This window comes from Gymnodraco acuticeps, unplaced genomic scaffold, assembly GCF_902827175.1.
Source record: "Gymnodraco acuticeps unplaced genomic scaffold, fGymAcu1.1, whole genome shotgun sequence".
NCBI classification, from domain to species: Eukaryota; Metazoa; Chordata; class Actinopteri; order Perciformes; family Bathydraconidae; genus Gymnodraco; species Gymnodraco acuticeps.
The window spans coordinates 2,799,490-2,815,742 of NW_022989768.1; the positions used below are offsets into that span (position 1 = coordinate 2,799,490).

At 42.5% G+C, this 16,253-nt stretch overlaps 2 protein-coding genes and 1 long non-coding RNA gene across 4 annotated transcripts; 2 read left to right on the plus strand and 1 right to left on the minus strand.

The window, feature by feature from the left end:
• Positions 1–85: 85 nt before the first annotated feature.
• On the plus strand, positions 86–9,572 carry ercc5 (excision repair cross-complementation group 5). Of its 2 annotated transcripts, none has more exons than XM_034219310.1 (15): positions 86–375; positions 1,067–1,242; positions 1,368–1,483; positions 2,147–2,255; positions 2,865–2,927; positions 3,220–3,363; positions 3,448–3,658; positions 4,426–5,403; positions 5,490–5,770; positions 6,042–6,161; positions 6,677–6,890; positions 7,391–7,535; positions 7,983–8,183; positions 8,454–8,538; positions 8,824–9,572. In XM_034219310.1, exons 1-15 carry the CDS (start codon positions 288–290, stop codon positions 9,370–9,372), a joined length of 3,480 nt encoding a protein of 1,159 aa, XP_034075201.1. In that variant the 5' UTR covers positions 86–287; the 3' UTR covers positions 9,373–9,572. The 2 variants fall into 2 exon arrangements, with proteins under 2 accessions (XP_034075201.1, XP_034075192.1); XM_034219301.1 differs by having other exon boundaries at positions 2,147–2,248; positions 2,855–2,927.
• A 298-nt stretch (positions 9,573–9,870) lies between these two features.
• Positions 9,871–13,082, plus strand: mettl21e (methyltransferase like 21e). Its single transcript, XM_034219356.1, has 5 exons — positions 9,871–10,117; positions 11,401–11,558; positions 11,653–11,770; positions 11,877–11,974; positions 12,281–13,082. Exons 1-5 carry the CDS (start codon positions 10,063–10,065, stop codon positions 12,590–12,592), a joined length of 741 nt encoding a protein of 246 aa, XP_034075247.1. The 5' UTR covers positions 9,871–10,062; the 3' UTR covers positions 12,593–13,082.
• On the minus strand, positions 11,054–12,379 carry LOC117548221. The gene is made up of 2 exons (XR_004569304.1): positions 12,246–12,379; positions 11,054–11,763 (listed from the first exon to the last, which is right to left on the minus strand). It is a non-coding gene; the product is annotated as an uncharacterized LOC117548221 (long non-coding RNA).
• Positions 13,083–16,253: the final 3,171 nt, after the last annotated feature.

The following is a 16,253-nucleotide window of genomic DNA, read 5'->3' on the forward strand; positions in this document are numbered from 1 at the left end:
GAACCAACTTTGTGTGAAACTGATATCAGATCAGAAAATGTATGCTGCCCTGAATGTAAAAGCGGATTGTAAACCGACACGTATAACGCGGAACCTTAATGTGGAGTCCATGATTGCTCCACGGACAAAAAATAGTGTTACAACACAATGTTGAAAAGTGCCCCTGTAGTGCACGTCTCTTTTTTTATTGGTTTTGGAGTCGATACGAATATGCTTAAATTAGTCAGACACAGTTAAACTGATGCCGTGTGTTTCTTGATATTCACAGTATTTGAACTCCAGTTATCATGGGAGTGCATGGACTGTGGAAGCTGCTGGAGAGCACAGGGAAGCCCGTCAACCCTGAGACTCTGGAGGGAAAGATCCTTGCTGTTGGTATCCTGTCCTGGCTGACATAAATATATTTATATTTGTCTCTCATTGTTTTGATAACTTTCCCTTATATTCCTGTCTGACGAAGGCTGTTGGTATATTATGATCTTGTTCATGTGGATCCGTTTGGAACTACCCTTCCTAGGGTCCACATTAGATACACACATTATACTTTTAAGTAATTAAAAATCCAAATAAAAAAACAAAACAATATTTAAATAATCAATAAAACATTTGATACAGCTTAAAAATAATTGCACAACTGAAAAAGCCTATCGAAGGATTGATACAAATGTTTTACTCATTTGTAAAAATGTATACTTGTGTTATACAACATTTGTAAGGTGTGATGGTAAACCATTCCATATTTATTTCCTCTTACCATAACAGTACTTAGCCCTGCATTTATTTAACAGCAGCTGAAAAACGACCTCTTGTTGCATTTAAAATTATGTCTATTACTATACTATGAAAATTGATGTTACAAACCATAACATTTTAGACAATTAGCGAGAGATGGAGAGTAACCGTCCTGACTTTATCAAATGTCCAGCATTCAAGGTTTTGCATATAAGCTCTGCTGGTACAGTTCAGAGCGAGTTGGACCAACCGAGTTCTTACTTATTTGAATTGCTGTCTACGATTGTGGTCGAGTGCATCATGTAGCATTTACCTTAATCAGACTTCCTCATAGACATCAGTATATGGCTGAACCAGGCAGTGAAAGGGGTGAGGGACCGTGAAGGTAACAGTGTGCAGAACGCCCACCTCCTCACTCTCTTCCACCGCGTCTGTAAGCTGCTCTTCTTCCGCATCAGGCCCGTCTTTGTGTTTGATGGGGACGCACCGCTGCTGAAGAAACAGACTCTGGTACGTACAGTGCTCTCTGAAGAACCACATAAGCAGGCTTTGTTCATTATTTAAAATTATTCTCCCAAATGGATGAGATTCCCGAACATATTTTGTCATTTAACATAGCTGTGGCTTTCCTGCAGGCTTTGAGGAGGCAGAGGAAAGAGGAGCTGACCCGAGAGTCCAAACAGACGAATGATAAACTCCTCAAGACGTTCCTGAAGAGACAAGCTATCAAAGCTGCACTTGGAGACGCCAGGTAAGGGAGAGGTGGTTGTACAAGTGGAGGGATGGTTTTCTCTCGTTCTCTACTTAGCTGCTGTCTTAATAAATCCTTCATTAAAAAAAACGACAAGATAAATTGTCTACTCTTCAAGGTTGCTACCCAGTATGGAAATGTATTGAACTAGTTTTACTGTCGTTTTCACATCTGGATAATTATTGAAAAAGGTACAGATAAAATATATGTTTCCAGACTGTTGCCCCTATTCTATTTTCAGAAATATACACTTCAGAGTTTTTAAAATGTCATTGATCATACAAGCAGACTGTTTTTAATGGCATGTGGAGCAGGCAGTCAATCTGTCTGTGTATTTGTCTGGACTGGTGTGGGAACACAAATATGTTTTCCACAATATAAAGCCTGGTTGGCTAATGACTCTTTACAGGAAGAGAGAGCTAAACAGCCCCCCCCCCCAGGCAACACTTGTAAACCATATGCAAGACACAAAGCAATGTAGACTTGTCACAGCATCCGTTGCATCCTCCCATAGTAACCAGGTAAATTGTGGTCAAAAATATCAGCAGGGAAGTCTGGAAATGTGAGACGTATGGAGTATGTGTTGGAACACAGTCTCTTTGTAGAGTCATTGTAACCTCAACTGGTTTTGTTTAAAGTACCCTTCTTTTTTTTCTTTCACAGTAAGGATCCTCTACCCAGCCTTTCCACTGTGAGGAGAGATGAAGTGGACGACATGTACGTTCTGCCAGCCCTGCCAGCTGCAGAGGAGAAAGACAAAAGCAGGTCAGAGGCCTCGGAAGGTTACTATTCACTAGGTCTTTTGGATACAGTTGTGAAGAATCCAATCAGAATATCTACAGTACACTCCTCAGTCTTTCATCCATTGTTTGCAGTTGTTCATGTGTGTTAGATAGGAGAGCCATGAGACGCACTTTGGATAGTACAGTCATTTCCCATATAAAACTGATACATTTCTTAAAGGTGGGGTAGGTAAGTTTGAGAAACCGGCTCGAGATACACTTTTTGTTATATTCCATGGAATGCTCTTAACATCCCGATAACAATGAATATCTTAAGTGCTTTGACAAAAAATCCATAAAAAAACGTCATCTGTGGAAGCCGTGGTACTGTAAAAAGCACGACCAATAATTTTAGCCGGCCCAGTTAAAATAACTGGATGGCCTACCTGCCTGTCAGCCTTCCATCTGTGCACAAACTTATCTCGTGCCCTCATTGGTCATGTGCGTGTTTGTGTGTGTTGGAGGAGGGGCTCTGTAAGGAAGTGGCAGATTTTTTTTTGTGTATTTTCAAATTCTAGCACACTCAAGCTGGTTTCTCCAAAATTACCTACCCCACCTTTAATAATGTTAATGTCTTTTGTTCTTGCAGTTCAGAGGAGGAGGAGGAGGAGAAAGAGTTGGAGGAGACAGATGAGACAGATGAGGGATATCATATGTATCAGGTAAATGTATGACATGCATAAATGTATCACGGTCCATATCACCACCACCACCACAACACTTTTTATACTTTAAAAATGCTACTACTGTTTCGCGAATATGGATGGTATTTTAGTTTTAATGATATGTTATCAATGCTTTGTGGTTGTGGCTGTGTTGCAAAAAAGTAGTTTTGCCAAGGAAAATAAAAACATCACATTATTCAGATGTTCTTGTGTTGGTTGGCTTCATCCTTCAGCCTTTCTTTGTATTATTGCCCAGTATCATAATTGACATCAGCTTACTGTGTTTCAGGGAGAATTATATGAAAACCCTAACTCAGTGGACATCAACTCAGAAGAGTTTGCCAGCATGCCGCTTGAAATGAAACATGAGATACTCAAAGAAATGAAAGAGTTTTCCAAAAGGCGTCGGACCATGTACCAGAAACCCCCAGAGGTACTGTTCACTCGTATTCACTAACACACACACACTCTCCCATAGCCTGTTCAATAACGCTGACTCCTCTTCACTTTCTCTTAGCGCTCATTAGACTTCTCACAGTACCAGCTGGCCGGCCTGCTGCAGAGGAACCATCTGAACCAGCGTCTGCGGGGCGTGGAGAGCGAGATGTGCCAGCTGAGCGCCGGCAGCGCTCCACAGCTCTTCCAACAGGACGGGGACCAGCAGAGTCACAGCGTGGAGTCACGCCGCCTGGTTTCAGAGGACAATTCCCACTACATACTTATTAAAGGTGAGGACATTTATGAGGGTGTGTTTACTCAGTTTCTCAGTATTTTACAGAAAATTGATCAACTATCAGTTGTCAGATTGCTTGAACGCATCAAAAACAGTTCATTTCTCAAACAGTCACTGCCCACATTGGTATTATTGTCACTTTAGGATAAAGTTAAGCAGACTAATTGTTCAGGGTTATTAATTACTAATCTTAAACATAATTTAAATCTCTGCAAAAAACGAATTTAGTGGTGTTGTAAAGTGCATTTTGTAACAATTGTGGGTTTTCTCTTTGTTGAAAGAGACTATCATAAGAGGTAAGAGGTACTTTATTGATCCCAATTTAGGAAATGTTTGCGTTGCAGCAGCATAAAAAACAACAAGACATAAGTAGAAATTAAAGAGTAGAAATGAACAATACTGGAATTTAAACATCTCAAAATTGAATTAAAGCAGCATTAAAAAGTAGAAAATATGCAGTAGGCCGTGAAGATAAAAAATCTATAAACTCTGACAATAAAACACTATTGAAGGGCTTTAGACACAATATAAAGCAGGATATTATTTACATTTACATGAATGAAATATTACATTATAAATACATGTAAAATGTACAGTGAGTCCAGTTATCCAAAGAGAAGCTATGGAGCAGTGAGGTATCTGCCAGCCAGAGGTGATTTGTTATATAGAGTTATGGCAGTGAGCAGGAACGTTTTCCTGGATCGGTCCTTGTGATCCATAAAATGCAGACTTGTTTAAAACACTTACATTTTGCTCACACAGGCTCCAAAAAGATAGAACCCGCCCCTGAGAGCCGCCCTGCAGCTGCAGCCTGGGCCGGCAGCGTCCTGACGGGCTCTAAGAGACGAGCGGTGGACAGACCGGAGCCCCTGTGGCGTCCTGCAGCAGAGGAGGGGCCAGAGGGGTGGGGTCACACCTCAGAAGACTCCAAACCCTCTGTGTCCAAACCCTTTGTCTCCAAACCCTCTGTCTCCAAACCTTCTTTTGGAAACACATCCCCCCCCTCACCTCGTACACTCAAGGCGATCCAAGGTGCAATGGATGACAGCTCAGACGAGGACAAGGTGGACCAGGATAGGAAGGAAGGGGGTGTGTCCCCTCGGACCCTGCTCGCAATCCAACAAGCTCTCGCTGAGGAGGAAGGTGGCTTTGCTCGACACGGGACTTTCATCAACAGCACGGCCACCAAACTGCAGTTTAACGTTCCTCCTCCTGCGCCTCACGTGGTCATCAGCAGCTCAGAGGAAGAACCAGACACTTTGCCAAAAGGAGAATCAGATTTGAAGGGAAACCCAACAGGCCAAAGTGTACATGTGAAAGACGTTTGGCTTGATAGTAGTTCTGAAGATGAGACCGAGGCTGTAAATGGGGAAAGAAATAAGGCTGTTCACTTTGCACCACTGCAACAACGTCACAAAACAGGGCTGAGTTCGGAAGGGGAGACGCAGAAAGGAAAGTTAGCAGAGGATATGAAGATTGGCAGTAGAGGACAAGAAGAACTGGAGGGAAGAGAATCAGAGCACGGGTTGATGTCAAAGCCTGAGGGTGCTGCTGCTTCCAGTCAAATCACATTATCGAACAATCCCTCTGCTGCACTGCGTGTGAAAGCTCTCAGTGCAGAGAGGGAGGCGGGACATGCTGTGCTGTTAAAGCAGGAGAGCAATAAGGTGATTGAAGCTCTAGAGGAGAGGAATGGAGATGATGTGAAGTTGCAGCGCAGCGAGGAGAGCGACTCAGAAGGTGCAGTAACAGTCAGGGTTAAGATCCCACATTTTTGTGTTATTGGGCAAATATTAACAAAAAGTGCTCTTTTCATGTTTTCCCAGAAAGCTTCATCGAGGTGTCAGATGAAGAATTTGAAGAGGAGGAAACAGATGATTCACTTGTGATTACTGGAGTCAAAGGACCTCCGGATGAGGTCAATAAGGCCGGGACCAAGCAGGAAGAAGAGTCCAAGAAAGGTTTGACAGAGGTTCCAGCTGCTGCTTTACAAATAGAGAAAGAAGAAGAGAAGAAAAGACAGAGTGAAGAGGAAGAGTTAGAGGAGGGCACAGAGACAGAATCCAGCTCAACTCTAGCGGTCAATGAATGGGAACACTTTGATGTGGTAAGCATTCCTGCCTGCGAGAATTTGACCTCAATGTTAATACCTATTTTAAAGTTAATGCATAATTAATCCCCCCTCTACATAACGCGTGCGTGCGTGCGTGCGTGCGTGCGTGCGTGTGTGTGTGTGTGTGTGTGTGTGTGTGTGTGTGTGTGTGTGTGTGTGTGTGTGTGTGTGTGTGTGTGTGTGTGTGTGTGTGTGTGTGTGTGTGTGTGTGTGTGTGTGTGTGTGTGTGTGTGTGTGTGTGTGTGTGTGTGTGTGTGTGCTGCAGGAAGATCTGCAGGCTCTGGAGAGCTCTCTGCAGGTGGAGCAGAGCAGCCTGAGGGAGCTGAAACAGCAACAAGAGAGGATGGCCAACACAGTCACCGGGCAGATGCAGCTAGAGAGCCAGGTGAACCAAAGACAGCACTTACAGACACATTTTAACCACACAAGCACTCCACCCTCACACCTGAGATATGACAATAGAGAGAAGACGCCTACAGAAGTCGTAAGGCCAACAGTGGGATACATGTATCTGTGCAGAGTATTACTTCCCAATCTTTGATGCAAGTGTATGTGTTAGTGTGTCTGTCAACTCACTCACACTCTCAGATGTCACACACTGTCAGCATATTCTCTTTTTTTAAATCCCCATGTAATTTAAAACCATAAATGGCCAGTTCTTTATTAAACTCACTGGCTGTTTGGATAATGCTGCTAAGAGCCAATGTACTTCTTAGATAACTACAGATACTCACACATTATAAAAAGGTTGTAGGTCAGAGTGCAGTGCAAAAGATCATTTACATCCTGGCAAAAGGTTTCAGTGTTGTCAGAAGTTTCAGTATGGACCAACAACAGTTTTGGACATTGTGTCTTGATAAATACTTTTTGTGAATAATATGCTTCCCTCTCTGGTTCCAGGAGCTGCTGCGGCTGTTTGGCGTGCCGTACCTGGTGGCTCCGATGGAGGCCGAGGCTCAGTGTGCGGCACTGGACCGCGCTGACCACACTAACGGGACCATCACAGACGACTCCGACGTGTGGCTGTTTGGAGGGAGACACGTCTACAGGAACTTCTTCAACCAGGACAAATATGTTGAACACTTCCAATACAGTGACCTGCAGAATCAACTGGGTCAGTGCTTTCAATCACATGTTTTTAATAGTTTGCACTTCAATGTTTTAACAAGTTTAAGAAAAGATTTCCTTTTGTCCTCTTTTTTTTGTTAACTGTTAAACTGGTCTTAGATAGATGGATAGAATCGGAGGATGAAACCTTCTTTAATTCTCACACAGCGCACACAGTGACATTTGACCCCATCCTAGTAGTAGGAGCAGTGTACAGCGCCCGGGTTAGTCCTCACTCCTATTTAGGTCTGTTCGGGGAATTGAACCGGCGACCCTACGGCTCACAGTACAAGCCGGACTTAGTTTCAATGTATATTCTATAAGATCATATGAGAGCAATATTCCCTTTTTTTATTTGATTACTGATGCTAAATACATTCAGAAAACCTTTTATATATTTGTGGACAGATTTCGACACTGTTTACATTGTTCCAATGACTTGAACTCTTTAATTTTAAGTTGCAAATGATAATGTGGTTTCTGTCTCCCTCTCTGTCTCCCTCTCAGGTCTGGACAGGACTAAACTGATAAACCTGGCCTACCTGCTGGGCAGCGACTACACAGAGGGTCTGCCGGGGGTCGGGTATGTGACGGGCATGGAGCTACTGAACGAGTTCACAGGGCCGGGCTTGGAGCCACTCACACAGTTAAGGTCAGTTAAAGAGGTTTTGATCTTGATGTATTTTATGGTATGCGTGTGCAGTCTGCTTATTCATCTTTGTTTTTATTTCTTCATCTTGATCATCCTGACATCTTTTTCTTTTACTCTTAATCCCTCCAAGCTCAATCTACTGTGACTGTAAATACATGTATTGTCAAGGCTTATTTATTCATCTCTTTATGACATGTTTGAGGCTCCAGTAGTTTTATATTTACCTGTGTAAATATGGAATTTGTTAGACAGTAACTATCCTGGTCAAAATCTTTCAAATACAATATTATCTTGATTATTTCCTTAATTAGCTCTGTGGCTCAAACATTTCCATTAACTGATGGTATGACAGAAAACATGTGTTATGATTAAAACAATATCAAGTTTTTGAACAAAATGTTGTAGGTTTAAAGATTGAATCACCTGGTTATTGTTTGTTTTCTGAAGGGAATGGTGGTCAGCGGCCCAGCAGAACAAACGTCTGTCTTCTGATCCTCGGGACACAAAGGTGAAGAAGAAATTGAGAACCTTGAAACTCCATCCTGGGTTTCCTAACCCTGCGGTGGCTCAGGCCTACCTGCAGCCTGCTGTGGACCAGGCCGACAGCTTCTTCAGCTGGGGGCGGCCACAACTCGACATGATCAAAGAATATCCTTTCTCTCTGTGTCTGTCTGTGTGTGTGTGTGTGGTGTGTGTGTGTGTGTGTGTGTGTGTGTGTGTGCGCGTGTGTGTGGTGTGTGTGTGTGTGTGTGTGTGTGTGTGTGTGTGTGTGTGTGTGTGGTGTGTGTGTGTGTGTGTGTGTGTGTGTGTGTGTGTGTGTGTGTGTGTGTGTGTGTGTGTGTGTGTGTGTGTGTGTGTGTGTGTGTGTGGGTGTCCTTATTTATTATATTTATGCAGTTTCCCTAACCAGTCTTTTACATTCTGTCTGAATCGTTTTGGCTGGAGCAGTCGGAGGACAGAGGACACTCTTCAGCCTGTGATAAAGCAGCTGGACACCCAGCAGGTAACCAGGAGTACTTTTGCTAAAATAGATTTAAGAAACATCAACATGTTCGAGTTCGGGGAGCACCGTTACCCTTGTTGAGCCGTGAAGGAGAGAGACAGCTTTGAATGTTGTGTTTAAAACCACCATCGACAAATCCTACTCATAGCCTTCAACTAAAAGTTATAGAAAAATTGTTTCAACATCCAGTTGCAAATGAGGAAGTAGTACAATGCACACTTATGCAAAGCAGAAACATCTTAATCGTTCCTACATCATTAACACTTTATCACTGTTCTGGTTTAGACTCAGCTGCGGATCGACTCGTTCTTCCGCTTGGAGCAACAGGAGAAGCAGGCGATCCGCAGCCAGCGGCTCCGCAGAGCTGTCACCTGCATGAAGAGGAAGGAGAGGGAGGGGGGAGACGAGGGAGAGGACAGTGAGGAGGACCTGCCATCCCCATCCCCATCAAAATCTAAGAAAGGGAAGGCACCAAGCAAGAGTCCGAAGAAAGTAGGAGGAGGAGAGAGAGAAGTGGGGAGGTCCATGTCCGGAGGAGGGTTTCTGGGGTCGGAGGAGGTTGTTGAATCTCCTCCTTCTCCTCCATCTCTGAAGGATGTGAGGAGCAGCAGACAGGAGTCTCTGCCAGTGAAGGTCGTCCCCCAGCCTACTAACACTTTACCTCAGAGAGCCAGCAGCAACAGCAGCTCTGGGGAGGACAGCGATGATGGTGGCGGTGAAGTTGCTATGGTTACAGCCCGATCTGTGTTTGATGGCGGCCGACGAGGCCGTGGAGCAAAAAGCACGAGGGGGAGAGGAAGCACGAGAGGAAAGAGAAGGGGGAATAAATCGTGAGGGGGAAACTTCAAAAAGGCAATGGGGAATATGTCATTCATTAAAAAATGTGATATTTATAAAGGTAAATAATGAATCATGAACAGTAATGAATTGAGCTTTCTCTGTATTAAGAATATGTATTTTGTAAACTGTTGATGTGACTGAAAATAGGCTAACTGTTGTAATTTGAATATCTGGCATTAAATCTTTGAGTTAAAGGTGTCTGTAGTTGAAGTATTTCCACAGTAGATGTCAGTTTGGCTCAGAATTCAGCCATTTGTCGTGCCAATTTATGATTGAGACAGGTGCAAGTCTTGACATCGCTTACATTTCCTTCAGGCACTCTTAAGTTTTTCAATAAGTGCACCAAGTATATTTGAACTTTTTGTTAAATTGGGTTTTTTTGTGGTCTTTATTTAAACATGACCCCCACCCCTTTTATCCCTTACTCCAGTCCATTAGCTGGACAGAGCAGCTGTCTCTGTCAGTCATGCTGCATCAGAGAAGGTCTAAGCATGCCCACAGAGGGCTAGAAATGCCGGGTGGAGACAAGTAGTTTGGAAACACTGTATTTCTGTGTAACTTATCTGGATCTATATTTACCCAAACCCTAAGGACGTAATCCAAGACTACAGACAAAAACAATAGTTGCTGTTAAAGAATTTCTGTGTGGGGCATTCCTTCCCTCCTGCTTGGACTACTTTAAGCATGGACACTCAACAGTCCAATGCCAGGAAGGAGGACTCAAAGACCAAAGAAGAAGGTGAGACTTTGGAGTAACACAACATAAATCTGAACATTTGTCAGTGCATTTGGTTACTGCTGGCAGTTTGGCACAGGTTTTACTTTTTGTGGAACAAGTTCATAATCTCAGGGCAAGTTATTTTTACTTGCATGCCAAGTTAAATTTAAATCATCTGAAAATCAATCTAATTTTAGAGCTTGTGAGACCTGTGATTGTGTTGAAATATGTAGCCTATTACATATAACCATCTGCATCTCTGCTGGTAACAACACAAAAGTTATATTTATATAGTGGGCGATAAACAGCTCCAGGGCATTTCCGACCTTTGAATTGTTCCTCTGTGCTCCCCCGACCTTTTGGCTAAAGTATGACATAACTGAAGTTGTGCGCTCGGAGTAACTGTTATCACTGACGCACATAGCATGAGTCTGACACACTGGCATTATCAAACAACAGGATAAGAGAGCATTATAGGACTTAATGTGATTCATTTATAGAGCAGAGAATCAAATCTGTAATGTGATATGAGTGAAACAACACGATTACTCATCTGCTCGATTTAAGTCTGGAGTATTTCAGTGCCACTTTTAAGTGTTGCAGGTCGAGGACAAGATAAGTGAAACACCTACTACACTCACACTCTGGAGGAGGCTTTGTGTTATCCCCTAAAAAATGTCTATTAAAAAATTCAAATGTCTTTCCTGATACACTGACACTGTTCATCTGGGTGATCCACAGCCCTCACTTTGAACACTTTTACTCGAAACTATTGCAGTACCTAACTGTATTCACATAAAGAAAGTTCAGCCATCATCGACTGATTTTTGGTCAGTTGGTCTTTGGTGTCACAAGGTTTTAATCCACGAGGAATTCAATTGAACTCCTTATATCAGAAGTACCAATGCAGTTTCACAGGTGAGAAATAGTCAAACAAAAAACTGAGTAACAAATAAGTTGAGGTGTTGGATCAGTACCACTTTAATACCTGGCAAGAAATCTGAAAAATGTTACATACCAGACAGGGAAACAGAGGTGGCAACGAAGAGTGGTGCTCAATAGATGGGAATAAACTGCAAACACTTCAATCTTTCATGTAGACTTCTTGCAGCAGGAAAAGCACAGGTGGAACTAATAACTCACCACCATTTAATTACAAATGATGCCAGTGTGATTTATTACACATGTGTATCTCTATGACGTCAAAATGTCTGTTTTTAGATTCTGCTTCCACTCACAGGGTCACAAGTTGTGAACTCTGTGTAAACATGTTTCTTACCTCTCTCCCGTGGGTGCCTGATCAGATGCTGCTGTGGATGCAGAGCTAGCCAAAGCCATAATGTCTCGGAGTTTCCACCCCTCCATCCTGGGCCCTGAACCCTGGGAGGGATACATCTTCTCTGATCTGGAGATCCGTATCAAAGAGTCCACAGACCTCTATGGAGCAGTTCTCTGGCCCTCGGTACGCCCGAATGTATCCCAAATATTCAGCTGCTGTAGCTGTCATTTACTTTGAGCCCTGCCAGTGAACTAAGAACATGTGTTCCCAACAACAGGCGATGGTGTTGTGCCATTTCTTGGAGACCAATCGTGATGAACACAACATGATGGATAAAAATGTGATTGAACTCGGTGCAGGAACCGGGCTCGTCTCCATCGTGTCCAGCCTGTTGGGTACGGAAACAAAACACTCCATTGATTTAGTTTTTTTTTTTAAATGTTTACCACTTCTGCTTTTTGTATTTATTTATTTCAACGCTCAGCTGCTCTGTCTGTTCAGGTGCTAAGGTGACTTCCACGGACCTGCCCGATGTTTTGGGAAACCTCCAGTACAATGTCATGCGCAACACTAAGGGCCGATGCAAGTACATTCCTCTGGTAGGTTACCTGTTCAGACATCATATTGTCGGTTTATGACATATTCAATATATTTTGAATATCCAGCCAATGTTTAGTTCTCAAAAGAGCCATCAGAAATATGTGTTTTTTTGTGACTTGTTGATTTTTCTGTTTGGCTAATGGACCAACGATAACATTTACTTCATCATTCCTTGAAATTGTGTAGCTAACCCGAAATGAATAATATGAAAAGCAGCCTAAGAGTGCACTTTTTCAGTATAGAAAGGGATTTAATAAACCTGTTAAGTACCATATAAATCAACCCTGTTTCTGCTCTGTTTCCAGGTCACAGAGCTCTTCTGGGGTCAGGAGGTGGAGCAGCGTTTCCCACGTGCCACACATTGTTTCGATTACATCCTGGCAGCCGACGTGGTGTATTCCCACCCTTACCTGGAGGAGCTGATGGATACCTTTGATTACCTGTGCCAGGAAAACACACAGATCCTGTGGGCCATGAGATTTCGTCTGGACAAAGAGAATCGCTTCGTCGACCGCTTTCGGCAACGCTTCAATCTGGAGGAGCTGTACAACCTCCCCAGCCTGAGCATCAAACTGTACAGAGCCTGGAGGAGGGACGAGAGAGCGACCACTTCCTGATGGACTGTGTGTGTGTGTGTGTGTGTGTGTGTGTGTGTGTGTGTGTGTGTGTGTGTGTGTGTGTGTGTGTGTGTGTGTGTGTGTGTGTGTGTGTGTGTGTGTGTGTGTGTGTGTGTGTGTGTGTGTGTGTGTGTGTGTGTGTGTGTGTGTGTGTGTGTGTGTGTGTGTGTGAAGCTGAAAAAACATTTAGTAGGAGCCAATAATTCACTCCTTCATTTTATATCGTTATAAGTGATATCCAGGATGAGGTTACAGTCTATCGTGATTTCCAGAAAGCAAAAGCAGAGAAGTCCATAAGTGTCACTGGAGGCGAAGATAAATGGCTACTCGGCATCGTCACTAGCTCTTCTCTATTTGGCTCCCCCACGGACTCATCTTTGTTGTTTGTGAGTCTGTGTGTGTGTGTGTGTGTGTGTGTGTGTGTGTGTGTGTGTGTGTGTGTGTGTGTGTGTGTGTGTGTGTGTGTGTGTGTGTGTGTGTGTGTGTGTGTGTGTGTCCTAGCATTACTATACTTGTGGGGACCTACATCTGTTTACACAATCACGTGTGGGGACTCGCCTCCCATATGGGGACAAAATGGAGGTCCCCATGAGGGGGAATCATTCATTTTAGGGTGAAGACTTGGTTAGGGTAAGGGTAAGGTTAAGGGTTAGGGTTAGGCATGTGTTGGTTATGGTTAAGGTTAGGATAAGTCTCCAGGAAATGCATGTAAGTCAATGTAATGTCCCCTGAAGTGGTGTGTGTGTGTGTGTGTGTGTGTGTGTGTGTGTGTGTGTGTGTGTGTGTGTGTGTGTGTGTGTGTGTGTGGTGTGTGTGTGTGTGTGTGTGTGTGTGTGTGTGTGTGTGTGTGTGTGTGTGTGTGTGTGTGTGTGTGTGTGTGTGTGTGTGTGTGTGTGTGTGTGTGTGTGTGTGTGTGTGTGTGTGTGTGTGTGTGTGTGAAGCTGAAAAAACATTTAGTAGGAGCCAATAATTCACTCCTTCATTTTATATCGTTATAAGTGATATCCAGGATGAGGTTACAGTCCATCGTGATTTCCAGAAAGCAAAAGCAGAGAAGTCCATAAGTGTCACTGGAGGCGAAGATAAATGGCTACTCGGCATCGTCACTAGCTCTTCTCTATTTGGCTCCCCCACAGACTCATCTTTGTTGTTTGTGTGTGTGTGTGTGTGTGTGTGTGCGTGTGTGTGCGTGTGTGTGTGTGTGTGTGTGTGTGTGTGTGTGTGTGTGTGTGTGTGTGTGTGTGGATATGACAATGTTTTAATTCTTTATTCTTTATGTGAACTGTTTTCATGAATCTAGTCCAATTGTCTAGAATTATCTTCTACTTCTCATCTTCAGGATAGTTTGATATGCCAGAATATTGCAACATTAAGTTATGATCCATGTTTTTCAGATTTTGCTATTTGATTTACTGGTGTATTTATTTACTAAAACATGTAAATACAATGCCATAATATTACATATCACCTCATACTCCAACATTACCATTAAATTAAATCTGCCACAGTTGTATGTGTTGCTGATCTGATTATTAAGTGTCCTCTGAACACTAAGGGATATTTAAAAATGTTTCACATTTTCTTAATAATTTGGCAACTTTGTTTGGATATACATTTAATGTTTGGGGTTGGTCCCACTAATCAGGTCAAAATGCTTTTTTGTTTTTGTCACATGGCTGAGCTCCCCTGTGCAGGATCATATTCCGTTTTTAAAGCTGGTTGTCAGCCATCAGCAGCTACGCTCTCACATTTCAGGTCTTGGTTGATGATGTTTTGGTTCAGTCACCTCACAGCACTAGGGGTCAACATGGTTCTTGTTTTTCCCGTAGATTTCTGATGCCCCTATGCATTTTAGTTAGGAGGTGTGTTGCTGTTTAACTTAACATGTTCAGCATGTTTTAATCACTGTTTGAAGAGCTCGTTTCAACGAGAAGGTGAAAAATATATTTCAATCAAAGTATTGAAGGGTAGCCTATAATGTTGTACTCTGGGAACCTAAATACTGAAGGGCAAAGCTTAGGTTCAAAGTTATCAGCACAAAGCTGTCAACACTGTAGGCGACTGGTTGGTGAACATAGTGGAGCATTTAATGGCTAAAGAGACAAATATTTCCCAAAGGATTTGGTGGGGAAGAAAACAGAGCTAAACGGTGGACTCAACCTCACATTTATAAGTGCTTATTTTGCTCTGTGATGATTTACTGTTTAAATAGGAAACTGTTTGTAACTAGTATTGACATATTAATTTAAAAATATGATATGCCATCTAAACTCAAAATATTTTAAAGGCACTTTCTGGAAGCGTAATCCCATTTTATAGTTGGGACAGTAACATAGTTAAAACCAACACTTGAACAAAAAAACATTTAACATTTACCGAATGCCCTTACCAAATCTTACCATTTCAAAATTGTTTGCAACATTTATGTTTAAACCTATATGGAGTTATTTGGGTAGTATATGGATTTTAAACTTTCTAACTAATAGAGAGCAGAAGGTGTCTGTCAATGGACGCCTCTCTGACTCTGTCATCACTTCCACGGGCTCGCCTCAAGGATGCGTTCTTTCGCCCCTACTTTTTATAATGTACACTGATAAATGCAGGAGCATGCAAGACAACACCTGGTTACATTCTCTGACGATACCACCCTCTTGTCCCTCCTTAGCGGCTCAGAATCAGGCCACGAGTGTGCTCTTACTGATTTTATTTCCTGGTGTGATGACAGTTTTCTGGATTTAAATGTCTCTAAAACCCAGGAATTGATCATTGATGTTAGACGTCACAAGGATGTGCCTAAGGAGTGCATCATACACAATAACAAGGTAGAAATTGTTACATCATACAAATACTCAAGCACCATTTTCGATGACCACCTCAAATTTGATGTGAATACTGAGTGTATTGTGAAGCGGGGTCAACAGAGAATGCACCTTCTTCGCAAACTGAACTCTTTCTCTGTCAGGCCTTTCATTCTTTGTCGTTTTTACCAAGCATTCATTGAGAGCCTTATTTGTTTTTCTTTTATCTGCTGGTTCCATAGCTTTACACTGAAAGACAGGAACAGCCTGAACAGCATTGTTAAAACCTGCTCCAAGATCATCGGCGTGAAACAGAGAGACTTAAATTCCTTCTGTAACCAACAGATTCTGCGGAAAGCAGAGAGCATTCTGAACTCTCCAGGTCATGTTCTTTCACATGAATTTTGTCTGTTGCCATCAGGGCGTAGATATGCTCTACCTGCTCAAAGGACCAATCGCTTTTCTAAATCATTCATCCCTTCTGCACTCAAACTTTAAAATGATTGAAAGGCTTTTAACTTGATTATTTATTTATTATTGTGACGCTATGAACTATTTATAGTGTAAATTGGAATGATCCACATCTGTGCTCCTGGGTGTATCTGTGTGTTTTCTTCTTGTATGTTCCTGCCTGTGTACATGACATAAGCTGCATAACCAATTGCCCCTTGCGGGATTAATAAAGTTGTTGATTGATATCACAATACAAATGATTTAAAGAGGTCAAATTGAGAATCACATCCATATTTGACTGCTTAAGTAAGGTGAGTCACACACACACTTTGAATGTGAATGTTAGAGTAATCTGTTATTAACATGACCTATTTAATCTGATATCGAATGCATCATTCCAAGTCCTCAAA

Coding starts and splice junctions, on each gene's coding strand:
- ercc5 (XM_034219301.1), top strand. CDS start 288: ATGGGAGTGCATGGACTGTGGAAGCTGCTGGAGAGCACAGGGAAGCCC. Junction 7,536..7,982: donor GAGCCACTCACACAGTTAAG/GTCAGTTAAAGA, acceptor TGTTTTCTGAAG/GGAATGGTGGTCAGCGGCCC. Junction 8,539..8,823: donor AGCAGCTGGACACCCAGCAG/GTAACCAGGAGT, acceptor GTTCTGGTTTAG/ACTCAGCTGCGGATCGACTC.
- mettl21e (XM_034219356.1), top strand. CDS start 10,063: ATGGACACTCAACAGTCCAATGCCAGGAAGGAGGACTCAAAGACCAAA. Junction 10,118..11,400: donor CTCAAAGACCAAAGAAGAAG/GTGAGACTTTGG, acceptor GTGCCTGATCAG/ATGCTGCTGTGGATGCAGAG. Junction 11,559..11,652: donor GAGCAGTTCTCTGGCCCTCG/GTACGCCCGAAT, acceptor TCCCAACAACAG/GCGATGGTGTTGTGCCATTT.